The sequence below is a fragment of the Cinclus cinclus genome, chromosome 6, assembly GCF_963662255.1.
Source record: "Cinclus cinclus chromosome 6, bCinCin1.1, whole genome shotgun sequence".
Classification (NCBI taxonomy): domain Eukaryota; kingdom Metazoa; phylum Chordata; class Aves; order Passeriformes; family Cinclidae; genus Cinclus; species Cinclus cinclus.
The window spans coordinates 26,411,009-26,437,881 of record NC_085051.1 but is presented as its reverse complement, the minus strand read 5'-3'; the positions used below and the strand labels follow the sequence as shown (position 1 = coordinate 26,437,881).

Sequence of the window (26,873 nt, the reverse complement as noted above, 5' to 3'; positions counted from 1 at the left end):
ACCTTGCTGAACATGGCTCAAAATTAATTTTCTTTTGGTATGCTCAGAATTTCATGCAGCACATCACAGTTTGTAAGAAAAAATTAGTTAATGTAATCTATATTTTAAGATTTTAACTTGTGTAGTGGGTCAAGAGTAGAGGGAAAACTTATCAGAGATTTGATTTGGTGGTTTCTGGCAGGAGGGATGTGGTTAGATCACATGGAAGTTGTGCTTAACAACAGTATTTTTCAATGGCTGATTACTATCAGGGAATAAATCTCTGATGCACTTATATGTGGTATTCTGGTTTACTTAGGCATCTTCCACAATGTAATACTACTGTGCTTATTTCTCTTTTTCCTTTGGTTCATTAGACAAAGTGAGAGCGCCTTATAAGGTGTAAAGTTAGGGGTTTCTTAAAGTTTTATTTTTATGTACATAAGCACTCATTCTGTGAGCTTATGTGCAAAATTTTTATTTATCAAAATCAAAATTTTAGAATGCCTAAGTGGTGTTTTGCACCAACCAAATATGTGATCTGACTTGGTCACCCCTGCAATTGCATCTACAAACCCACACGAACAATTGAGGCTGCATTTCTGTATTCCTGTACTTCAGCACTGTCTGCTTGCATTTCATCTCCTTGTGGCTGTCTTCCTCAGGGCAACTTGCTCACAGTCACACCTTATCACAGTGAATCAAGAGGTTCTTTTTTTGGCTAAACCTGTTGGTATGTCTGCCACACCATATGGCTTTCTTACTTTGTGTTTGGGTCTCAAAAGCAGATGAATATCATGTCTTGATCCCCTTGAGAGGCCCCAAATTCAGAACCTGAGCATCCCAATATTTGTTTAAAGTGTATCTGGCTGAGAGGTTTGTAAGCTTTCCAGCAAGAGTATTTTCTTAACAGAAAATTTATTGTCTGAAGAAACTGATATTATTGTGAAAACCCTGTCCATTTCTTTGTCTGCAGTGGGAAGGATATTTCAGGCAGTGTTTACTTTTTCTGAGGCATCCAAGAGGCAAACATTTCAGTTTTCCTTGAAGCCTCAGTATTTTCAACTATGGGAAAATGTCCCTTTTCTACCTGTTTCTAATGGTAAAAGTATGATGCTTGTTACAATTCCGAGTTAGCATTTATTTCCTCCAGTTTAGCTTTCCAGTTTTACTGGTTAAATCATGGTATCCCCTATGACTAGTTCTATTCCATGCATTTTCTCATTGAAGTGCTTGTGCTTTATTTGTTGAAGTGGACATTTCTTCTTGTTCATTGACTCTCATGTTCCTATTTACTTTACCAGTGAAAAATAAAAATGCTTTAAAAATATTCTTCCATATTGATGTTTCAGAGCAAGATAATTTTAATAGATTTGAGGAGAGGTCTGAAAATCTAGACTACATTTTGGATCCTGACATTGACTGCATTATGGGACCTTGGGCAAAGCATAGAATCATAGAATAGTTTGGGTTGGAAGGGACCTTAAAACGATCCCGCTGCCATGAGCAGGGACACCTTCCACTACATCAGGTTGATCAAAGCCCTCTCTGGGGTGGGGATGATCTTGAACCGTTGCAAGAAATTCAAGTTTTCTCAGTGTACTTATTTGCGTAATCCTTATATCACTACTGTGAGGTAATCAGTGTGTCTCATCCTCTTTGAAAATGGAAACTGTAGCATTTAATCATCATTAACCATTCGCATTTTCATCTGCTTACATTTGTGCCTCTGCTGAACATCTGATCAGTCATTCTGATCAGGTGTGTCTTAGGCCAGTGCTTTCCTTCCCACAGTCATAATCCAGATTTTGATAATTGTGGTAGCATGGCTAACTACACAATAAAGGCACAGCTTGGCTCGTAGGAAAACCTAAACCTGTGATTGTTACAGAACGATAAAGAGGAAATACATGAAGTAATTGTTCTTAATATGATGTAATGACACTATTACACATTTTGAGCATGATGCAGGGATTGACTATGTGCTGAAGTATTTGGCCTCCTCTGACTCACAAGGTTGTTTTAAGAACCAGGTGACTGGTTGAGCATAGCTAATGTGAAATAGGGAGATTGCATTACAGGTGTGAGAGAAAGGCCTTCAGTGCCTGTATCATGCTTCAGTTAAGCCTCACTCCCTGGAATTCTCCCTCCAAACTTGAGGAGTCAGAATATAGGAGAAGTTGAAGTCTTCATTGGCACTCGTGGCTCCCTTCCCCAAACACGAGTGGCAGCAGCATCTTCCCAGTCTGCAGATAGAGCAGTAGGAAGGACTTGAAAACACACAGTAATTTAATTATGGTGATGAAATGGATTTTGTTTTCTGAAAGAACTGCTGAGAAGCCCACAACTTCTAAAAACTTTATCAAATATATGGATGAATAAGGAATAGGCACATTCTGATTTGTGGTAATGAAATCAAACTTTTCAGCTTTGATGGGAGAACACCTTTCATCAAAAAATTCTGCTCTTCAGTGAAGCCAGCACTTTAATAAAGGTTTTTATTAAGCTAAGGTACAAAATCTGGGGAATAAATTATTGAAAACAAGTCTCTCTATAGCCCAGATTGAAGGTTGTGAGGTGTGTTGCCTGTCCCAGCCATTTGGATAATCATGAAGATAAAGCTAAGTGCAACATGTATTGTATGCAGACATTACAATTTCAAACATAAAGTAACATTTAAAAAAGGAAAAAAATTCTGGCTAAGGGTGAAAAGGTGGAAATAGGCATTGCAAATGTATGAGGATGTCTGTTTTCCTGTTAGTGCTTCATTGTATTATTTACTCCTAACCTATATATTTTAGGAAGAAAGCCCCAGCTGTGCTATCTTTGTCTTATTAGGGCTAAATGGGCACTGTGCAGTAATTCTTTCTCTGGATACATTTTCACTGTGCTCATCTTCTCCCTGTACAGTCACGCTTTCAGACTGCTATGTGACACTGTGGCTGCCTACTGCCTCAGTGGAGAAGGTTCGGACCAGGACCATCAGGAACAGCAAAAACCCCGTCTGGAATGAAGCTTTCTGCTACAAGATTGACCGTCGTGTCAAGGTAACTGACATCAGTTCTTTTCACCATTTGATGTCTGCAGATAGCCATGAGATTACACTGAACTACAGTAAACCAATACGTATATAGCTAGTTCCAAACACAGAAGATAATAAAGGCTCCTCAGGGAAAGAAAGCCCTGTTGCTTACATCCTCCTTAGTGTTGTTCTATTCCACTTATTTGTTACTTAAACATTTACTATACTGCAATAAGAAGGAATTAAGTGCCCTTCAGAATACAGCCTTGCTATCCTATCCCCAGTCTTGACATATACAAGCAAAACCCAAGAAAAAGATTACATAAAAATAATAGCAAAATTACTCAGTTCTAGATATTGTGAAGATCCTTTAAACCATCTTTACATACCTGTGACTGTTGTATACACTTAGAACCAAAGGCCATAAAATAAATGTAGAAACATTTAATGCAGTTATTTATCACAAATTTATGAATGTTCTGCATGACCTGTTTGTCTTGTCTGCCTGGGGAAATGAAACAAGCTTGCTTCTTTTCTGTATGAAGGGTTATCAGTAATGTAGCATCTAATAAACCCAAGTCTCTTTCCTTTTTCTCTTTCCTTTTCTCCTTTTGCCTCCTTCCCATAAAACTGGAGGAGCAAGGAAAGAAAACCTAGTCTGGAGATTTTCCTGCCTTGTGGAGCTCTTAGATAGAGTAGTAACTCCATCATATTCTTAACCTCTTTGTGCAGAATGTGCTGGAGCTGAAGGTCTGTGATGAAGACACGGTCACCAGGGATGATGAGCTCTGCACAGTTCTCTTTGACATAGATAAACTCACTGTAGGACGTACTGTCCGCGTGAAGTTTCAGCTGAATCCACAGGTGAGCAATAGAATTGGTGAGAAAAAAAGTAAATTCTCTCCTTCCATTGCAATAGATCCTTTCACAGTGTTTCATCACTTAGAATAGTAGCAAAATATAGTTTAAGAAAGACTTCAATGAATGCTTTTTGCTAACTTTTGTTGAGAACAAATATCTATGCTTAAAATTCAGGGTGGAACCAGCTAGGATTAGTTGTCCAGAGTCTTAGTTCTGAGTATTTCTGGGATGTTTGTTTGGCTCTTGGTGTAAATTCTGAATTTTCAGCTCCTTTTAACTGTGATGGTATTAAAGAGGCTAATTCTTTTTTTGTGTTGGGAATTAAAATCTGAACAAATGGCTGTTTTAGCAGAATAGCAGTTCTTAAGCATGCAGACATGCTTATAAAGCATTTAGATTTAAAAACCGCTCATTTTTAGCAACTGCTTTTTCAGTATCTTAAAATTCAATATCTTTGGTCGACAATATGGTTTTCTTATGTTCTGGGAATTATCCTAAGTTCTATTCTAAATGCATATTTAAAAAATTATATGTAGCTGGTATGATGAAAACGGTGGAGAAAAGTAAGTAATCAGTTTTTTTTTAATCTCCTTTCTTCAGGCACGTGAGGAGCTGGAGGTGGAGTTCACATTGCAGAACACGTGAGTAGAGTCCTAAATTCTTAATAAATTGTTATATTCAGTATAAAAATAGTCTGAGAAGCTGTTTCATATGTGATAGTGCTTCTTAAACCTGCAGTCTCTAAAATAAGTATCTAGATGTATTCATTTAAGTCTAGTCAAATGGAATTTTAGAATACATATTTTTATATTTCAAATATCTGAAATGTGATTTTTTTTCCCCTGTTTGAATTCTGCCTCTTGGGCACCAGTCCTGTTCTCTTTTTTCTCACTGAGCCAATGAGGTGCACAGGGAAGTATGAGGACAATGACAGTATTCAGGAAGTTTTGACCCTTAGAAGGAGTGCCAAGCCTAAATGCCTTAATTACCCCCTTCTTGGGGAATCTGGTTTTTCAAATCCACAGTGTTATGAAATGCACTTCCCTAAGCTGATCTGTTCAATTCATCTGGCTAAACATGTGGAGAGCTGTGGTAGAGAAAGGAACCAAATATTCTGTATAAAGTAAGGTCCAAGGACCACTGTGGGAGTCTGAGGTCTGAGGAACCAGCAAAGCTGGAAAAGCAGCAGTAGCTTCACTTGGTAGGATTGAAAGATGTTGGTGGAGTTTTACTATTTAGTGGATGTACTTAGAGAAGGTTCTGCTCTTAGATGGCACTGCTGGAACCTTCTCAAGGCATTTGGGGCACTTCAGAAGGCCTAGCAGGATAATACATGGGTGGACGCTTTGAATTCTTGACAGCAGGGGAAATCAGAACTTGTTGGTGAAAGAGCAGTAGCTCAGTGTTAAGACTGGAGAAGGAAATATCTCGGTGTTCACACACAAAAATGCTATCAGAGCTGAAAGAGTCTCAAAATATGTTTTTACAACTCATGGAGACTCATCAGGCTGGATTGTTTGTTGTTTACTCTGCACCAGGACTGGCAAAAGGCCCAGTAGCATCAAGACAAACATTGCCTGTCACATCTCAGGAGCGTCACAACATCAGTAATGGCATTGGGGAAGCTCCAGTAGGCATCACAAATATCCTGTCTAGGGTCCTCCTTCTTTTGTAAGTTACAGGACGGCTTATGGAATTGGTACAGAGAATCATACTCTTGATTATCCTGCCTTTAATGGGGGAGGTAGGTTGCCTGGCTTGGATGCCATGCACAAGTGGCTCTGTGTATGGGAATGGAGGCTGGAACTTGTCTTGGAGCATGTCTGCCATCAGCTCTTTGCCAAACTCTTCTGTCTGACCTTGCAGCTGATTGCCTTTTCCTGGAGTTGTATTCACTAAAGTCAGAAATGGGACAATTTGTGCAAGTGATGCCTGAGCAAGAAGATGATGGTTGGAAGATAATGGTTGGAACTGTACCAATAAAAAGGGCCTTTGCAGTCTTAAGGAAGATGTTTTAACAAACATGACAGTCATGGTTCAGTTGCTCCAGCAAGAAGGCATCTGATCTACTATTTTTCATTCTTAGGGTGGTTCCTGAGTGACCAATATAATAGTTGTGGCCTGAAGAGCTCTACATGCAAAGGCAAGAAGGTGCTGCATTATAAGTGAGGAAATGTCCCTGTGAGCTCACAGTAGGACTGAGAAAATGGGTTTTCTTGCAGAAGGTAGATAGACCTTTCCCCTACTATCCTTCATTCACATTTCTTGCATTTGTGCAGTGGTCAATGCAGTTCTGCTCATCAGCCAAGTCTGGAATACAGGTCTAAGCACATCTGAATTGATTAAATATTGTGGTTTTGGTAGGATAATGAGAAGGCTTTTTTTTTTTTTTCTTCCTCACTTTGGAATGTGTAATGTCATGCGTAATTAATGAAAGGATTTGTCCGCTAAAGTTGTAGACAATGGATTGCATAGATAATCTAGAGAGCTCTGGAAAGGTCTGAACAACTGAAGTGAAGTAGTTGAGATGGGTCCAGAAAGCTATGGACCCAAACTAGCCTCTCCTGGGTTGAACAAGCTCAGCAGGTTTTGGCAAGATTTTTTAATCAATGCTGAATAGGAGAAGTGTTGACAGGGATTAGAGATAATTTTCAGAGGGAGAGAGCCCTCTGATAACAAGGAGTACAGCTAAGCATAGGATAGTTTCTAGAAATCCTGTATTGTGATGGGAACAACGAAACATACTTTTGGGGGGCAATACAGCAGTTTATTTCTGAAATTAATAATTATTCCCACCAGCAATTTTCCCTGATGCCCTCTATCCACAGCTTTTAATTTCTTCCCCATCTTCTTTCTAGATTTTACTAATTGCAAGATATATTGCATTAGCATGTTCTTTCTTTCCAGCATTTCAAATGAATAATACCACATATGAAGTGTAACCCCAGGTCAACCATGTTTCCTGGGTTGCACCTATGATAGTGACTTTGCCACTCCTATTTTTGTTTGCCTATAACCTCAGTGCAAATGTTGTGTTTTGTGTTACTTTTACCAAAAAGAACACTATAAAAATTGCCACATATTACACTGGGGGGCTGAATGAAATTTGTTCCTGCATCCATTCCTATTGTATCCACAACAGCAAGATGAATACCCTCTCTAGTTTTGCCTCAGCCTTACTCCACTGCTGCAGTACCAGCAAAAGCTCACCTCTGCTGCAGACTGGCAGGCACTGAGGGCCAGATGTTTGATCCTAACAACAGAGAGAGGAAGGCAGGCTCCTTCCTCCAAATGCCTTTCCACCAGCAACCAAGCCAAGGGATTGCAAATGTCTGCCCAGTGTTTTCTGGGCCCATAACACGAGCCCAGCTGGCGTGAGAGCTGCTGCACTTGGGCAGCAGTGACAGAAAAGGTAAGGCTGTTGTACACAGGCTGCTGGTTCATGTGCTTTGCTGCTTTTTGTGTTGCTTTCTGGTGATTATCAGCAGTAACCTGGGCTTTCTCCCATGCCTCCGCTGCAGGGTCCAGCATCAGAACGAGCCCATCCGTGTTGCTACAGGGACAGGGTCCCGCTGGAGCAGGTGGCTGCGCTCGCTCAACATCTCCCTCCCCTCCGACTTGTTCTGAAGCCACACCGACACTGAGGGGCCACGAAGAGCCTTCTGGTCAGCTGCAAGGTGATTTGAGTTTCCGAGGAAAGGTCAAAGAGCCGCAGGGTATTTGCTGTACCCTGCTGATCATCTTTTTGGCCTCTTTTATCTTTCAGATGTCTCAAGCTGAGGAAGTGCATCCCTAACAACTCTTAAAAGAATGAAGGACCGCTCTTACACAACCTTTCATCTCCACTCCCTCTCCCTTTTGTTTGTTTTTTTTTTTCAAATGTGAAAGACTATATTTAAAACAAAGCCCAATTAGCACCAATAAATGTAAATAGGTGTACAAAAAGCTGTATAAATATTAATTATTGAAATATGGCAAAAGCAGGATTTTTAGAAAATAAAAGTATTTTTTTTCCTTTCTGTAGTTCTGCTGTGTTATTTTGAGAAATCCTCGTCATGTGAAGAGGGAACCAGCAGATAATGCCAGCCACTTGACTTGGGCACTGCTGAGAAACCCTCAGGCTGAGTCTCCATCAACTGGGGGCCAAATGTACTGCTTGTATTTGTGTTTGGAGGAGCACTGAAGGCAAAAGTTTTAAGTTGAGAAAGAACCTTTGAGGTGAATACAGCTTTCTTTACTGAAACTGTACCATCCCCCATGCTTCTCTTGGCTTGTCAGAAAACTCAGAAGAGTAGCCTGCATTATTATGGAAGCTACTAAAGGAAGGGAAAGTTGGATCTGACATGGAAGAATTCAAATGTTGTAGATAGGTATCAAAAAAATCCAGTTTCTCTGGTGAAATGAAACATGGTTGCCTGTTCAAAATGAGAAATGAAATCTGTGTGACTGTAAGTCCTATTCAAAACTGCCCATTTCATTATAAGTCAGGCATAAAAAAAAAAAGAGGGCAGAAGTTTGATTTATGCCAAGTGTTGGGAAATGATCCCTGGGCTCACAGAGTCCACTGAAGCCTTAGGCATTCCTTCAAAAGACTTTTAGTGAGGAAGAATGCCCAGTTTCTCTGTTTTTGTCTTTCCCTGCTACAAGCCATAATATGCTTCCAATTCTCCCGAGGTCTGCAATAAAAAAAAGCCCACAAGTCACAAACTGTGATGGAGAAGAGAACAGGAGCATTACTCTGTGTTGAGAGCTGCCTAATAGCAGGCTGGTTGTCAGAGAATTTACCAGCTAATCTCAACTAGTGGAAGTTATTCAGTGCTCCAAAGGTAGGCAAAGTATTCAAAGGTCCCTGCCAAGCTGAGCTCTTCTGCACACAGCTCAGCTATGTTTCTAGCCACAGCTGATTTCCTAAGATTCAGAGAAAGATGAGCGCCCTTGCTCTTCTTAAAACAAAGGTATGGACCACCAGGTTAAAAAAAAATTGAACAATTAAAGCATCGTCTTATGCTGCAACTAGATGAAGCCTTGAAATTTGGGATATAAAAGTTAAAAGAGCAGCATGGGGAAGTAACTAACAAGTGGCAGCAGCTGGGCTTCCTTGCAGTGTTGGCAGCAGAGGTGACAACCCAGTGGAGACATCTCAGCCATGGGTCCTTCATGACTGAGGTGTCCTGGTTCTTCCCAGGAGCCTTCCAAGCCCTGCTCTGTACAACAGTGCAGGTTCTCCCACCCTGTTCGCAGGTCATGCCTTGGACCTCTTTACTTTGAACCTGACTTTATGCTTTGCTGATACCAGCAACTCAAATAATACTGCACTTTACTGGGTGTTTATCTCCATGAAGACATATCTTTACCTGTCTTTGCACTTTCATTTCACAAGGCTATGCAGGCTGAGGTCTACTCATATCCACCATACTGTTTCTTGCTTTCTTTTGCTTTCTTTCTCTCTCTTTTTTTTTTTTTTTTTTAATTAAGAATTTGAGGATGGTGACACTCTGTGTCATGTAATGTTACAACTATTTGACTACAAAGTAATAATTAAGTACAAAAATTTGTGTCTGAAACAAAACTGGAGTAGTGCTTTTACACATTCATCTGTATGCAGGTGAAAACACTGAGTATATTTTTACCAATTCCTGACCAATGATCTTTGAACTCTTTAGAAATACATTTTTAAAAATTTACAGAATTTTAAAGTTTATAACTGTTTTTTTTTTTTTATTTGATCAAAGGTGTTTGCTTGAGTTTTGTTGTTGATATTTTCTTATAATGGAAAGTTTTTCCTGAGTTCTGAAGTGTATTTAGCCCATTCATATTTTTTTTCCATAAAGGAAAATACTTACTTGGAAACAAAACTTTAAACTGTTTATGAGCTTTGCAATTTTAAGTGAATACTATTATGTGTGTTTATAATGAAATCTAATTCTGGTAAATTTTCACTTTAAGTGGATAAGAACAAATTAATCTAATTTTAAAGGAATTGCATTGTTTGGTTTCAGCTGAGATAAAATACATACATCAAGTACAGAACTATACAAGATGTCAAAATGTGTGGCTTGCAAAGTCTGAATAAACAGCTCATACTCTGTGCAGGAGTTTGGGAAGTCAGTATTCACTCCTTGTAGTTACATATGTATGTATTCCCTCTGGAGTAGTCTCAGTTCTTGAGACATTATATGAATTTACATCTGTAATTTATTGAAATGGTAAATTATAAGATAGTCTTAATGAGACACTGCATGATTATTTGGATGGAAAAATATTTTAGAATATAGATTTTGTTGTCTGCAGTGTATGAATTCACCCCTGCGCCTAGATGTGGGAACACATCTATACATACAGTGATCTGTTATAATCTCATGTGTGATTTGCAGATCACTTCATAGAGGTAAGTACAATTCCTCCTGCCATTAGGGTAATTTTTTTATAAGCTGTGGAAAGCTAGGCAGTTATTTTAGTTTTTGAAGTACAAAAACCTGGTTAAAACTGTGTAATGCTCAAAAGAATCATTGTGGATTTAACAGCTGCAGCTATCCTCAAAATCAATGTCTCATACCAGTATTTATTGCATGGCTTACTGAAGGAAATGTATAAAACCACAGGAGTAGAAATCCAGCTTCATATTCATGAGTGGATGGAAAAAATTGCAACTCAGCTCATCATCTAATCCTAAGATTTAGTATTTTGGAGTGGGAATGTTAAAGTCAGAAATGTCAAAGGTCATGTAAGAACTAATGTGTTAACCATAGACTTAAATATTTGTCTGAGTTTTCTCACCCATGACATTATATTTTATTTTTTTTTCCCCAGTCTGGACTATCCTGATGGCATTATTACAAATGGAGTACTAGTGGTAAAATACATATTTATTATGATCTTTCCTGTGTCTGAATAACAAGTGTTCATGTTTCTAACTCTGGAAACTTTGATCTATGTCCCAAACCCAGTGCTGACACCTACTTTCTTCTATAAATTACAGGCTCAGAACTATCAGGAGTTAATGAAGAAAGTGTTATAATGCTCATAAAAACAGTCCCATATGCTAATCCACTCATTATTTTGAATAGGGCTCATCTTCTTTGCTTAATTGTCTCTCCAAGTTCAAGCAGCTCATGAGTTGTTCCTCTTTACTTCAGTTTTGGAAAGAAATACTGTATTACTATTGCCCACATGTTATCTGAAGACATAGTAATAGACCATAATTGTCTTGCTCATTGATCAACCAGAGGGGTTAGTTGGGAGCAGTATGAATCACTGGCAATGACATTTGCACTTCTCTCAATCATCATTCATCCTCTCTTGCTTGCAGGCACGTGAGGTTTCCTGTTTGGAGGTTAGAGTGGATACAGGGAAGCTGAAGCAGCAATCCACAAGTGAGGTTATTGCTTCATTAGCCTATTGTTCCTGTGGTGTGATTCAGTCATTATAACAGATGTCGAAAAAAATTAATAATCTGTTGTTCATATTGTTCTATCTGTGTCACATAATACTTAGTTTTGCCATGCCCCACCTTGCAGAAAGATTTTATCAGTCAAAATTCAAGTTCGTCAAATGTTTAGTTATGAGGCAAATCTTAAACTGATGCGAAAATAGAGCCACATATACTAGACTGAGAAATTTGGAAAGCAGAGGTTAGTTCTCTTTGTTTGTTGTTCAAAACATTTTTTTTTCTAAGTGGGATCTTTTAAAATTAAAACTATTATGCAGATATCTTATCCCATATGTTTGATTTGGGCTTGAGTTTTTATAAAGGTTGGACATATTTACGATTCTGACTGAGACTTTTTTTTGGTTGCTTAATAAAAATAATAAGCCTGAGTTTAAATGTAAACTTGTATCAAAGGAGTCTTTGCAAATGCAGGAGAGTCCGCTGCTACCATAGAACCACCAAAACAGTACTTTGTCTATAAAATACAACTCTAATAAATACACCAGGATTCTTCACTAGTTTTATGTTGATTTAAATGAACAGTAGCTTGTGTAAGTAGCTTTCTGCTCCTGGGGCAAATCTCAAAGGCTCATGACTGTTCTGAGTTAATTTGTGACTGGAAAATCAACCTGTATGAAGAAAATGGTAACAATGACTGAGTTGCATTGTAGGAAGTTGCAGACTGAGATGTAACATGGGGAGGAAAGGTTAATGACCTAAAGTGATAATGTCTTTTGGCCCTGATCTTGCAGGAGAACAGCATATGATCTCTCTGTAAACATAAAGACTTTTCTGTAAAAGAAACACAGCCTTCAGCTTGTTTCAGTTTTGGTGACATGAGGGCACATGCCAAGTAGTCCAATAGAGTTTTGGGTTTATAGAATGATTTGACTGTTAGTCTTAATATTATAAAATGTGTACTATGAACCAGAACAGACTGACATCAAATAAATTACTTGTATGCAACATGAATAATCCAAAATGCCTTTAAACTGACACTCCTTTAAATCCAAATCTTGGTTTAATTAAGTAATGGAAAACATCTAATAAATAACAAGCTATAGTATTTTAAAAATATGTGAATTCTGTGTACTGATTTTTATTTATATAGATTCACCAAGATATTTTAGATCAGTTTTCAGGCTGTTTTAGTCACCTGAAGTCTACTTAGTCATTATGGTGTGAGAAAAATTCAACAAAAAGTGTGCAGAATAGTTGCCAGTTGGGTTTTTTTATTAGTTATGTGTGTTTGCTTGTAACAGTTAAAATTCTGCTTGTTCCTTGCCTCTGTGTTTAGACCCAGAGCTTACATTTACAGTAAAAGGATCGCATGAAGGAAGCCAGAAGATTTCGCTGGACTCTGGCCCCAGCCTTCATATAATCATATTTCACTGCATCATAAATGACCAGACAAGACTGGATATCCTATTACCAGAAGAGGTAAGCTCTCCTTCTGTCTGCTATTATTAACCCAAATGTAATTAGAACAAGAGGTAAATAGAAACAGTAAACTGAACTAGTCTTCTTAGTGGAGAAATTCTAGAGATTATAAACCTGTCATGTGTTCATACCCAATTGCTTTTTGCATTTCTTCAGCTGGCTGATGGAAATGAAACAGAGAAATCTGGGGTCCTTTCTTTCCCTTTGAATTCACTCCCTTTGCAGAAGGAAATAATACTAGAAGAAGTGAGTGCTGTGAACCTTTCATAATATGTCTTTTAAAATGTGTTAAATATTGTCCTGATAAATAAAGTTACCAAGTAACCAAAACCACTGTTTAAAATTGTACAGCTGTTTGTTAGAAATGTTAAAGAAAATGAAGGTTGCCATATTCACTTCTAAGGAAGAATGTGTTAACAATAATTTTAATAATACAGAAGTCATTGCAAACCTGCATCACACAGTTAGAATTAAGTCTTTTCAAGGAACAAAAAATGACATCAATTGAAAACCACTTTTTTTTTTTTTTGTAATATTGGGGTAATACTGCCTAAGATCTGAAAGAAGACCCATATAGATTATGAGCATAATTCAGATTTTAATTTGTCTAAATATTGATACCAGTGGTGCTTTTGTGTGTATTTGTTTTAAATTTTATTTTAATAAGGTAAATTTTCTCATTCTTGTTGCCCCTTCTCAGTGTGCAGACTGGAAAGTGGTGTAAACATGCAAGCTTGTGGCACACTACCTGCCCCAATCACCGAGGCTTATTAGAGAAGAGAAATTTTGATTCCAGGGCAGGGAGTGAGGTTAATTGTATAAAAATAATGTCCTTAGCCATAAGATTTATTATTTGAGAACTACTCTCTTAGTCTGAGTATTGCCCAGGCTTGAAGGAAAGAAATGTTTTAAAATTTGGTAGTAATTAGCTTTGCCTTTCTCATTTTCTAGGATAATTCATTTCACTTGTGTTTGACAGCGAGAAAATGGTAAGATAGCCTCTTTTTTGTCCTATCATCCAGGACTACTGTAAACTAGTTATGTAGGCTTTTTCTGTGATAGGTGCAGAGATGAACACATACTGTGTGAGTGCTGTGTGTTGTGCTCACGTGGTGCTTGAGGTAAGTGGAAGTCTGCTGCAGGTACAGGAATGTGCAGTTCAACATGAGTCTGTGAACCTTCATTCAGAGTAAATTAATCTGCTTTATGCCTGTTGTCTCACATGTGAATAAAACTACTATTCACATATTAATTTTATTTCCCATTTATGCTAATAGTCAGATCTGCACAATGACTGAAATAACTTCTATGAGTCTTTAACTTTGCCAAATCACCAAAATAAATATAGGGTAGCCTGGCTTCTGCCCCTTCTGCTTTTCACTGAGTAAAATGGGAGCTGAGACCTGGCCAGCTGCATCTCTGCCCACCCACTTGCACAGACAGAATTGCACCAGTGGTAGGTAAATTGAAGAAAATGACATTTGAAGTTTGCAGCTGCATACTTCCTGTGGTTCACAGCACCCTCACTATGGGATGATATGCAGAAGGAAAGCAAGGTGTATTTTCACAGCACGAAAGAACTTTGTGTGAATGGAGAGCTACCTGTACAACCTCAGCCCATAACAAAATATACTGACATGTAAATTTAACAGATACAGATATAGAAAGAAAGCAAGAAATGTTAATTTGCTGCTAAAAGAATAGCTTGGGGTTTTTTTTTTAAGTTAAATAATTTGACTTTATTCTGTTTTCAAAATTACACTTCATAATAAATCAAAATTGCTGGAGAACAGAGGTTAGTAGCATTAATTCTTGAAACATTCATATTTGTGAAATAGTGGTGAAAATTATTTTCAGGACAGAACTAGCAGCCACCAGAGGGTGATGTGACCCAGAAGATTTGGTCAATATTTAGTGTTCTTCTTGGTAATAAGTGCATTTATGTTGCTGTAGGCACGTAACATTATCTGCAGTTTGATTTGGTTTGCAGCTTTTTTTCTGAATTTATTTTTGCTTGTGCGTCACACTTCTCGAGGGACAAAATTCAATGTGTCTGCACACATGAAAAAAACAAGGTGATGGATATTCTTGTATATTTACAGATTGAAGCTAGCAAATATTTATATAGGAGTATGTTCAGGACACAGATGAAACGCTGGATTTCCCAAGACAGAAGCTGAGCAGAGGATGATGCTTGCCCTGCAGTCCAAACTTCATCACATAACTCATTTAGAACCCTAATTTTAAAGGCTTTTATCGGATTGTCAAAACCTGAGAACAAGTGATGCTGTCATCACTTGAATTTTCCAGGAAGTCATAGTGATAATCAGGAATGGATTCAGAAAAAAAAAAATTCTTTAGAAAAAAATTCTTGCTGGCAGTAGAAATGTGTTTAGTTTTTTGGGGGTTTTTTGTGATTTTTTTTTTTTTTGTGGTTCTTTCCTTTATCAATATGCAGACGTGGAAATAACTTGTTTTACAGATGACTTTTTTTTTTTTTTTTTTTTTTAATTACTTGCCCTACAGATCTTGGAGTCAGCTCTAATTGATGTGTGCATTGATTTGTCCCGTTGTCTGTTCCAGCTCAGGAGACCTGGATGTGCGCTTGGGCTTTAGCCTGTGCATGGAAGAGCAGGACTTCCTGCGGAAAAGGAAGAAATACGTCGCTGCTGCTCTGAAAAAGATTCTTAATTTGGAGGAGGATCTGAAAGAGCATGAGGCAAGACAATACAGTCCCTGGTAGCAACTGCTCTCGGCAGATCAGTGCCTAGCTCACAAATTCAAACAAAAAATAAATTCCCAGCTTAATTATTCCTGCTGGTTTGGGCCAGGCCTGGTCACGTAGGGCAAGGCATGGGCAAGAGAAGCAGTGGCCTGTTAATGTGGCACAATGGGGGAGGTGGGATAATGTCTTTATAGACCCTAAAATTTCTCAACAGCTCCTCCAACAGCCCATTCCTGTTTATTCTGGGTATTGCTCATGGGTCTCAGGAGCAAAGTTTACATTGGGCAGACATGGAGAGCTGGGGGATGCTGCCTGCAAAACAAAGGTGGTGGCCATGGCACCTGTGTAAAGGGTTTTGAGAGGAAGAAAGAAAAATTTTCACACAAACTTCTGAATAAAAATTCTTGGAGTGCTTTCTGCAGCAAAATAGGTGTATTTTAGGGAAAAAATGAGGGATAGAATAAAACCATCAATCTGGCAAGGAAGAGTGGATTTCACAGAATCACTGAGTTGTCAATGAAATAGCTGATTGTAAGTTTAGCTGTATCACTCTAGACCCTGTTCCTGCCTTTGTAATTGAGTCATAAGTTTTGCTACTGCTGATGCCAATTTGGGTTGCTGAAAATCAGAAAAGTACAAACATACCAACAGCAAGAACACTCTTTAGCTGATAGTTAAAAAAAGAATGCTGTGGAAAATATAGTTCAAAAATATTAGTTTGTATTTCAGAGCAGAGAACAATACAGGAAACAAAGTTTTCAACAAAGCTGGAAAGAACATTTTTAACCATTTTCACACAGCTGTCTGAGAATTTCCTCACATGTAGAAAGCTGTTTTCTGACAAGATCTAATTACTCTGGCTCTCCTATTCATGTGTTTAGCTTCAGAAATATGGGAAAATATCCCCTCTGCCTTATTAACTGACTTACAATTGAACTGAAAAAAAAATCATTAGAATTTTAACTTATAATAAAATAGGTTAGAAAATGTAAACCCCAGAATATAATTTTTGGAGTTTATTCTGACTTTAGTTAAGATTATGAGATTGTGCTCAATATTATTTTATAAAATTTCCTAGGTTTAAATCTTGAAGAGTTTAGGGCAGGTAGAACATCTATTTTCTCATTTTCCTGTGCTTTTGTTTTTTTTCATAGAGCAGGAGAATTATTTTCTTCATGGTCTGTTCATTGACTTTGGAATACAGATTCCTTTAAGAAATTACAAGCTAATACTTGAAAGTTATAAATAGACATTTTGCATGGGGTGTGTAAGCTTCCACACTCTGGATGCTAACGGAAGCAAAGGGTGTACTAGATCAGGAAAAGATTAGGAGAAGAATAGTCTGTCTCTTCAATTGCACTTGGATCGTGAGGGGGGAAACCCTATCAATGACTGTGCTTCAGGACAAAGTAATTAATGGCCTGGGGCCAGGAAGGCTTTGGCTATTGTGTGGTCTGGCTGATTACAGGGTTCTCTGTGTTCCTCTGTGACACTGGTCATTGTTAGAGGCAGAATCATGGATCCCTAATCTGCTCCGGTGTGGCAAATCCTGTATTTTCTATGATGGCTTCTAATAATAGACTTTGAGAAAAATTCCAGGGTGATGAGGTTGATTTCCAGTTGTTTGTTAGGTAAACAGCTTCTGCAGCCCATCTGAGTGGGTAAGACATAAGTCTTCCTCCTTGCAGCAGTCAAGTGGTGGCAAACAAGCCTTCCGCAACAATCACATCCTGGCCATGCCAAAGTAGCATCCCTACTTGAGCTGATGCCTACAACCTGTGATCTGATTTCTGCAGTGAGGGCTGTTTGTGTCTAATATCTGCATGGCTTTTGCTCCTTCTGCCTTGCTGTGTTGAGCAGGTGCCGGTGGTGGCCATCACAACAACCGGGGGAGGAACGAGATCACTCACAGCGATGTACGGCAGCCTGCTGGGCCTCCAGAAGCTCAACCTGTTAGACTGCATTTCCTACATCGGGGGTTTATCGGGTACCACATGGTGAGAATGACCCAAATGAGCTTTACGTGTTCTCTGCTCAATACTGTTGACTCTGTACAACACCATTGCCAACACTGGGACTTAGCAAAGCAAAAACATTTCCATTCTCCCCACAATCTACTCTCTGTCCACCTGGAGAAAAGAAGCAAAACATGCTGAATAAGAGATCAGTTACCACACTCATCAACTACTTTTGTCACCACACTGACTCAGTTTATGCCTGATATCTTCATCTAAATGCTTTATTCCCTTTTCATATTTTAGCAGTTATACCTTAGACTAAACACAATGAATTTGTCTTTAGACTGGAAATTGAAGAAAGATGGGAAGAAGAATTTATGCCTGCCATTTGCTGGTTATTCTCACTTCCATTTTGGATTTACGGTGCATCTGCCTCTGGTAAAAGACGTATTTGGGGCTAGAGGAATTAATATTGTCACAGAAAGTCCAACAAGTGATATCAAATTACTGACCTTGGAGAGACTGCAGATATGATGGCTTGTTGTGGCTCTCTTCTCCCAGTGGGCATAGAGCAGATGATGTCATATGTAAAATAACTGAAGTATTTAATCAAGTAGGTTTGAGGTACTCCCACTCCTCTACGCCTCTTTGGAAGTGGAGATTTTTTTTTTTCACTGAGTAATGTGTGTCACTTTATGTAAGTCCACACTTCAATGGTAGGTTTTTCTTTTACTTCTCTGTATGTACGTGGAGATCTGACTGTACCTGTCTGTGTTATGATTTCAAGGCAACAAGTAGGAATGGTCATACGAGGTCATGCCCAAAACTTCCCAGTTTTCTTGTTGGCACAAGCTGTTAGCAGATATATGGGAACAAATGCAGGACTAGAGCAGAGCAGTAGCAACTGCTCCCTAGAATACTCCCCAGCTTCCAAGAAATAGATTTGATGAATACTTGTGGAACCTTAGAATTTAATAGTCTTGGTTTCTTTGCTCCCAGGAATTTCAAGATAATTTTTGAGCCCATTTTATCACATCCAAACCAGGAAGTCTTATAGGTTTTGTTTGCTCCTTTTAAGTTGTAACCCCATAAAAATTTAAAAAACAGGCAAACAAGTTGCACATATGTTTTCTGAAAGCAAACCACAGCCTTACTCCTCTTTCATTATTTTCTACTATAATTTCTTCAGGACCATGGCAAACTTATATGAAGATGCTAATTGGTCACAAAAATATCTGGAGGATGCAATCAAGGAAGCTCGCAAGCAAGTAACCAAATCCAAGATCTGCTGTTTTTCTTTGGATTGTCTGAAGTACTATTATAATGACCTGATGGAGAGGACTAAAGAAGGACATAACACTTCTTTCATAGACCTTTGGGGTCTTGTCATTGAATCCATGTTACACGATAAGGTATTGCTCCTTTCTTCCACATAACTGCTGAGCTTCTATAGCTAATGGAGAAGAAATTAAATCCTGGGATGACATTCAGTACTACCAATGCAAATAATTAGTTTAGCAGTTGATTAAATATTGTATATTCAGATCCATGATTAAAGCACTGCTCTAGATTTAAAGAGGGGTTGACCTTGAACTGAAGGAGCCATGTCATACCAGTCAAAGGTGCTCTTTCTCCTTAAAGAAAGAAATACCCTGAGAAAAAATATTTTGAATTGTAAATAAATCATTTTGGACATAAAATATTCTGAGCAGAAGAGGCACTTAAAAGTTTGAAATAATTTGTTTCTCTAGCATAAATGATGATATGCATTTATAACGTGACCTAGGTATAGACTGCATATGGAGGTGGCTCACATGGTGAGAAAGACCATTTTCTAAATATGATATCAAGTTTTAAGAAAATCTGCTAATTTAAAAATAGTGTATCTTAAGCAGTTTCCTTCTGGTTTAAGTTTATGCAATGAAGTTTTAAATTGTCTTGTGCAATAGAATATATTATTGAATAGGCATATACTTGCAAAATACCTTAAAATATAATCAATTCTTTGCTAAGACCCAGCCAAGGAAAGAACTTTACCTTTCACTTAGCTGCATGATTTTTCCTGGATCTGTTTTTTTTTTTTTCTTGCTGAATCTACAGTTAAATTCTCTGCCTATCTCAAAATCTGAGAACCCATGTAGGGTGTAGGTGCTTCTTATGGGATACTTGCCAAGTTTGGAATATCCCATGGCACTTATTTCGGAGCAATCCGGTTACCTGGGAATGGAAAGGAAGACTTTGGATAGGGCTGATAATTCACATGATATTATTTGAAGTGCAAGTTGTTTTTCACCTCATTCCATTAACCCTTTTTAATCAAAACCAGAAAGATGAGCATAGACTCTCGGACCAACGGCAGGCGGTGGATAACGGCCAGAACCCCCTGCCCATCTATGTGGCCATCAACCTCAAGTCCAACTATAGTGCCCAGGCTTTCAGAGGTAATGGTTATGATTTAGATTTCATAACAAATTTATAATTTAAGTGGTCTAAACTAAGATAAAATGGATATATTCAGCTTTATTAATACAATAGTTTCTTTCATTCTAATTGCAAATAAAACCCCCAATAAATCATGAAAATTTCTGATAATATTGACCAGAACTTAAAAAAAAAAAAATCAGATATGTTTAGTGTATAGCATTTGCATTCTTTATTTTTCTAAAAGTACAAACATAATTATACCACAGAGGAGGTCAAAGACACAGTTTATCCTGTCACAAAAACCTTGTAATGAAACAAATTCATATGATGGCTCCATGTGGTCTTATTTTGAACAATTAAAGAAAAAACTTTGAATTTTGGCATCCAATGTCAGGAAAATCACTATTTCCTCTACTATTAATTTTCACCATATTTGTTTAACATGAACAGCTAGGTACATGGCACCAAGTGAATGCTAAGCGCTCTGTCACTAGAGCCCTAAAGGAAACAAGTTATGCATTAGCAACACATACTTTGGAGTAAGATTAACTCTATTAAGGGAATGCCTGTGGTTTCATTCAGGCAAGGCTTTTTCTGCTGGAGGATGCTGTATCACAGCCTGGGACTGCCCTGCCACGGTGTGGAAGGACCTGATGCTATCAGTACTGCTGGCAATACAGACACAGTACTGACATGGCTGGTCAATGACATGCTATGAATTAACCAGTGTCTTTCTCTTTGTTTGCTTCCTGGAACTCTTCTGTTTACTATTATCTGTTTAGTATTAACATGTTATTATTTTTTCATGGCCTGGCTGCTGTTGCCATAGAGTGGCTGGAGTTCACTCCTTATGAAGTTGGTCTGCTGAAATACGGAGCTTCCATTCGTGCAGAGCACTTTGGAAGTCAATTCTTTATGGGAAGGATGGTAAAGAAGCTCTCAGAGACTAGGATCTGCTATATGCAAGGTGACTATTACCTTGGGGAAAGGTGGTCTGCAGGAGTGACAGCTGGTCGGGGCAAGCACATGGTCTGTGGTGTACAGCACTGAGAAGACACTGGAAGACAGGTTGAGCAGGCGTGAGTTTACATTAGCAAGGACATACTTAGCAAGGATGCCCACAAAGGTATCCATACAGACAGAAAGGAAGTATTCAATAGGAAGAACTGAAGGTATGTATCAATTAAGATTCTTCTGAGGCCACTCCATCAATCAGCTTCTATTCCTCTTTCATGTTACAGGCATGTGGAGTAGTATATTTTCCATAGATGTGATGTATGTCTGGAATTTGGCTGCTGATTCAGAGGATTTCTGGTGCAGGTGGACCAGAGATAGAGTAAAAGATATTGGTGAGATTTTAAATTATTTTTGTGCCACTGGAATATATTGCTTATGTTCTATGAAAATTTCTAATGCATTAAGCAATGCTGTCAAAGTCAGAGAATGAAATATGAGGAAAGAAAAGCAGATATGTCAACTAAGAAATTTTTTTTGCCTGAATTTAAATGAAATTGCTCTTCTTTGGAAAAGCTTTGTAAAAGCTGCACCTTTTTCTGAAGGTTATACAGACACAAAACCAGTCTCCATCAGATAAATAAAAGTTGTATGAAAAACACATCTTAAAACTGTTAAATTAGGGAATGAACCTGTAGTGAATGGTCTCCTAACTTAGTTGATGTTGCTGCTGGGTAACACCAACATGAGTTCTGAAGGTGTCCTATAGACAGGCCTCCTGTACATTTTGGGACTGCTCTCTTCCCTCCAGCACATGCTACAATAGAGGTGGGCATAATGTGAGGAAGCTTAGAGTGGAAGGTGATGCTTACTGCCTGGCAGCCTGCTGCCTGCAGGTCGATGGTCACTGTCTAATGCTGAATTTTATTTGGTGACATAGACTTTAAGGGCTTATAACTATGTTTGATCTACCTTTGGAGTGGGCGATGATGATACCTGTCATTATTAGTTACTCAATTTTTTAAAATATTGATAATTACATAAAACTATCCTAAACTTAAAATTTCTTCTTTCCATCTTGCAGCAGAAGAACCCTTTCTGTCTGTGAATCCCTATGAAGTAGACACGTGTCTATTCACCCCCTCGAGTGTCCTCTCCTCTACTCTCCGAGATGTTTTAACAGGACGTCCAACTATTGCACAGTATCCCAATTTTATCAGAGGCTTCCAGCTGCATAACAAGTACCTGGAGAGTGAGGGATTTTCTACCTGGAAAGGCACAGTAAACCAGCATGTTTTTCAGTAGTATTCTAAGAAGGTTTAGGTTTCAGAATTTACTTAGGATTTCCAATAAAGAGGAAGAGATGAGACTGACTTCTGAAATGCCACTTCTCCCTTTACAAATGGAAAACATGAACTCTGGATTTGAATAGCATTTGAGTTTTGGTGGGGGATGTTGAAGGCTGAAATTATATCTGGTTGTCTGGGGATTGTGTTCCTGTGGAAAAAGTGAGCTCAGCCTAAAGCAGCAGGAGAGATCTCCCCTCTAGAGCTAAAGCAGCCTGCGGTGCCTAGGAAGGAGGGAAGGGAAAAGCCCAGCATGTCACTTACTCCTGTAAATAAGTACAGCTAGAATGAGGGCAAAACTCTTGATTCTTTATTCTTTACCTTCCTTCAGAGGAGAAATCAATCTTGTGTTTTGTTTGTTGTAATGAGAAATAATTATGTTTCAGACACAGTGATAGACTCCCTCCCAAATAAACTGATGGAAACAGCAGACAATGAGCTCTCCCTGGTTGATACTGGCTTTTTCATTAATACCAGCTACCCACCACTTTTGAGATCAAAGAGGGAGGTCGATGTCATCCTGCATTTGAATTACAGTGGAGGGTCCCAAACACTGGTAAGAAAAGTCGTGGTATCTGAGATTTTTTTTCCTTCATGATCTTTTGGTCTCTAGCACTCATCAGGTAAAACACCTAACTTTTCAGTACTGAAATGAGAATTAGATTATTATTATCTAATTTATTATTTAAATCATTAGGTAATTTATTTCTAAGAAGGATATTAGAAGATGATGATGGATATGGCATTTTGAAGAACTGATGAATTGTATTCTGGATTATATTATAAACTGATGGAGTGTTCTGAAACTCAGCCACTGATTTTGGTTATCCTTGTACTGAACAAATTGCAAAGGCAATGGAAAGTCCTGACAATATTTTAACAGGCTAAATGAGAAAACCTGTGTCTTGGCCTTTATATCTCATACCAATCTTAAGGAAAGTGGCTAATGCCAGATGGATTAATAATAAAATATAATATAATTAGTGTTGCATATATAATGATAATATAGAAATAAACATAGGTTTGTGATAAATATAGAAGCTAAAGTGTTTTTTTTTTTAATGAGATCATAAGATATGTTGAGAAGTGTATTTGATAGAGACTCATTATCAAGCAACACCAATTATGCAGAGGACAGAAAGATTGGGAAAGTGGAAAATAATGAAGTCAAGACAATGATGCACAGTAATCTAGACTGGTGTGCTCCTTCTTCATTCTTGCAGTTTCTTTGCCTTCCTCTTCTGAACCTGTTTCAATGGAATTATAAAATTAGACCTGTGGCTTTTGGATTAATTTTCAAGTCAGAGAAAGGGACTGTTTTTTTTTGTTTTGCCTAAAGCAATGTGGAAAATACGATAAGGTGCAATGTCTGGTGTGATTATGATTGTTTCCACCTGAAATTTAATATCTTGCCAGTGGAAGATTCAAACCTTAGAATATCCTGTTAGCTGCTGCAGTTTAAAATATCCAGGTCTCTGGATCAGTTTTGATTGTTTGTAATCATTTAATGTATTTTTTTTTTTTCATTCATCCAGCCTCTGGATCAGATTGCGAAGTACTTCTCGGATCAAGAAATTCCATTTCCCAAAATTGAGATAAGTGAGGAAGACAGGGAAAACTTGAAGGAGTGCTATGTGTTTGAAGAGGCTGACAGTCCAAAAGCTCCAACAGTGCTTTTTTTTCCCCTAGTAAATGACACCTTCAAGAAATATAAAGCTCCTGGTGAGTCATCTGTGATAGCAATTTTAATAAAAAGTTGTTTTCCTAGTGAATTATTTCCATTTCATATCTAATGTCTCAGTGTCGTCTGATCTTTCCAATGCCAGCATGGGTCCCATCACTGACAAAAACAACTGGTCTGTCAGTATGTCTGAACTGTGTGAACTCCAGAATCTTTCTTAAAGCACTTGAGATGAATACAGGCACTTATTTCAGAAGAACTGCTAGAGACAGTAGGAAAGTAAAAACTCCAATGCTTGTACACCATGAGGGGTGGGTTATCAACGCAAGATGTTTTACACTACAGACATTCACTGTCATTCACTGATGATTGCAAACAAAGATGAGGAAAAACCTTCTGCTGCTTTTGGTGTGTGAAGCCCATTTGTTCAAGTTTTTTCCACATATTTAAAAGTAATCTCCCAGACAGAGGCTTGAATGGACAGAGGTCTTTGGTTTTAATTGAATGATGTCCTCTGTCTGAGTGCAGTAATTTCTCCTGAACTTTCAGTGAGGTGGCTATTATTTTATCTAATACAAGAGTATCTGGTTTCCTTTTTGCTTGTGGTTTTCTAGTTTGGGTAAAGAAGACTATGTTGTCCCAGCAGGGATCAAACATTGCTGCTGCTAATGCTCTAACTTCAAGCTGTTTGTATGATGTAAATGTCAAATGATGTAAAATCATATTTGGACAGAGGCTTGATCCAGATGCTGCAGAATACAGTGCTACTAGCACAGTACTTTTACTTGCCTCTGGCAAATTATATCTTTCCCTTCGAGTCTCTCTTTTTTGCCTGCAATTATGTAAATACTGATAGGAGCCACACAGTACAATAAAACCTTATTGGTGCATCTCCCTGTGGTTTGTCCCCTTAGGTGTGGAAAGGAGTCCTGAAGAGATGGCTGAAGGCAAAGTTGATGTCTCCAGTATCCTCTCCCCATTTACAACAAGAGAGGTGTGTTTCAGTGAAGAGAATTTTGACAAACTGGTGAAACTGACTGATTACAATGTCCTGAACAATGAGAAGTTGATTATTCAGGCCTTGCGCTTGGCAGTGGCACGGAGGAAGCAGAGGAATTATTAGCTGCCATACACGATCTTCAGTCTTTCCTGTGATGTTTCTTGGGTTGTCTGTGGTTTGGTGAGGACAAGATGTTTGATTCTTACCAGTGATACTTGCAATGGAAATCACATTGTCCTAAGGACATTCTGGACTCTATTCTGTTTACATGGCTCTTCAGACAAACAGATTGGAATTTACCAGTTGTTTAATCCGAAACAAACTTCAAAGCAGCAAGAATATTTTTCTAGTTTTGTTACCAAGTTACTTTACTGATTGTTATATATATTCAATATAAATTATTATAATGTCGTGAAAGATAATTAATTATATGGCACATTAAAATTTGTATCAAAGTAGTATTTATATGGTTTGTTTTCTACATGGCAGAACAACAACTCCTTGAACTAGAATTTTTTTGGTAAATAACTAATCCATTGTGCTGGTCTTGTTTAATTATTGAAAATTGTCATCTCTGATTTGATTGTCTGTCCACTATGAGATTTTTACTTAACTGTCTTCATAAGTCTTTATGTTTCTGAAGTTAGTATCAGTGTTAAAATTTATACAGTCTTCACCATCAATAAAAAATTACCCCTCAACTAGATCATCTTTGTTTCAGATCATCAAACATGTCCTCTCTGAACTGCTGTTCCCAGAACCACTTACATAGAGCCCAAGAAGTAGACTTGTTGCCCAGCTTTGCTTCACTTTACTTGGACTTTCTGCTGACTGTCCTGTCTCACTCATCTCTACCTGCCTTTACTGTTCCTGGAGCTTGACCTTGTGGTTTCTCCATGTTTCATAAGATGGGATGTGGCTGCTAGCTGTTTGCACAGAGTAGGGCAATGCAAGACACCCTTTGGGGATCCTTTCCAGAGATACCTTTCACACTTGTTTAACACTTCCAGGCAAATGGTCTTTGCAAGGATTGTTCTGAGATACTGGTTCCTCATTATCAAAAATTCTAGGGGCGGGGGGGGGGGAGGTAGACAGTAGTTGCCAGACTCCTCTCACAACTCTCCAACAGGCAGATCACAAGCTCAGTCTTTCACAATATCAGCCTTGTACTGTGGAGCTGTGATTCATGAAGAGATTAGTCACAGGAGCTCAGAAAATATTTTGGATTATCTTTCTTTTGTTAATAAAAGACTCCCACTGTTGCGAGGAAATTCAGATAGTCACTAGGGCAGAGTTAGTGTTGAGATCAGGATAGTCGTGACTATCATCAGAAGTGACAAATTTTTTTGTATGGAATGAATTTCTAGGTAATGGATGGTAGAAAAGGATTATTTGACTTTTTCCTAAAATAATAGCCAGCTGATGGGGCATTGAAGAGCAGTTTCAGTGGAAGATGAGAAGGAGTGGGCAATGTTTTTCACTTATGAGCTTGTTCATTGTTCATACACCTGAAATACTTGACGGAGCATGGTGTAATCCTGTTTTCAGGTACAATATTGTATGTTTAAGTCTAGATTATTGTCCCTCCATGTGTGAGGCAGCTGTAATTGTGGTTCTGCTTCAATACATTACAATAGCTAGTTCATGGGATAGTTCTTGCTGTCATGATTTCCTAGACCCTTTTGCAGGAAATGAAAGAGAGTAGGATGGAAGATATTTGTCTATTTTACAGGGGAAACTTGCTCAACAGAAGGATGGAAAAAAGCCAGGTAGGTGCAATATGCAGCCTGAGACTGATTAATGCTGCTTTTCTTTGTGTCCTGCTGGCTGACGTGAAACCTGCCTTTCCCCCTCTGAGAGTTCCTACTACTCCCAAACTCTTCAGTTTCCCCAGTGTTTCAATATTGTCTTTTTGAAGCAGAGTACCAATAGTGATTGATTTATATACATATATATCTTTAATTTTTAATTTCAGTATATTCAAGATCACTGAAAAAAACATGCAGGTTTGTAACTGAGCTTTTGGCATTTCTCTAGGAATATTTTTCTTTTGA

General features: G+C 38.2%; 1 protein-coding gene across 1 annotated transcript in view; it reads left to right on the top strand.

Annotated features, from left to right (window-relative positions):
- Positions 1–24,942, top strand: part of LOC134045545 (cytosolic phospholipase A2 epsilon-like) — a 32,260-nt gene extending 7,318 nt beyond the window's left edge. The window contains exons 4-21 of the mRNA XM_062495367.1: positions 2,890–3,026; positions 3,734–3,865; positions 4,463–4,503; positions 10,673–10,715; positions 11,172–11,235; positions 12,589–12,731; positions 12,888–12,977; positions 13,683–13,720; positions 15,315–15,450; positions 17,317–17,453; positions 18,604–18,826; positions 19,741–19,855; positions 20,668–20,805; positions 21,080–21,187; positions 21,877–22,068; positions 22,525–22,694; positions 23,674–23,860; positions 24,734–24,942. Of these exons, the coding sequence (XP_062351351.1) occupies positions 2,890–3,026; positions 3,734–3,865; positions 4,463–4,503; positions 10,673–10,715; positions 11,172–11,235; positions 12,589–12,731; positions 12,888–12,977; positions 13,683–13,720; positions 15,315–15,450; positions 17,317–17,453; positions 18,604–18,826; positions 19,741–19,855; positions 20,668–20,805; positions 21,080–21,187; positions 21,877–22,068; positions 22,525–22,694; positions 23,674–23,860; positions 24,734–24,942 (2,303 nt within the window). The remainder of the gene's footprint in view (positions 1–2,889; positions 3,027–3,733; positions 3,866–4,462; positions 4,504–10,672; positions 10,716–11,171; positions 11,236–12,588; positions 12,732–12,887; positions 12,978–13,682; positions 13,721–15,314; positions 15,451–17,316; positions 17,454–18,603; positions 18,827–19,740; positions 19,856–20,667; positions 20,806–21,079; positions 21,188–21,876; positions 22,069–22,524; positions 22,695–23,673; positions 23,861–24,733) is intronic.
- Positions 24,943–26,873: the final 1,931 nt, after the last annotated feature.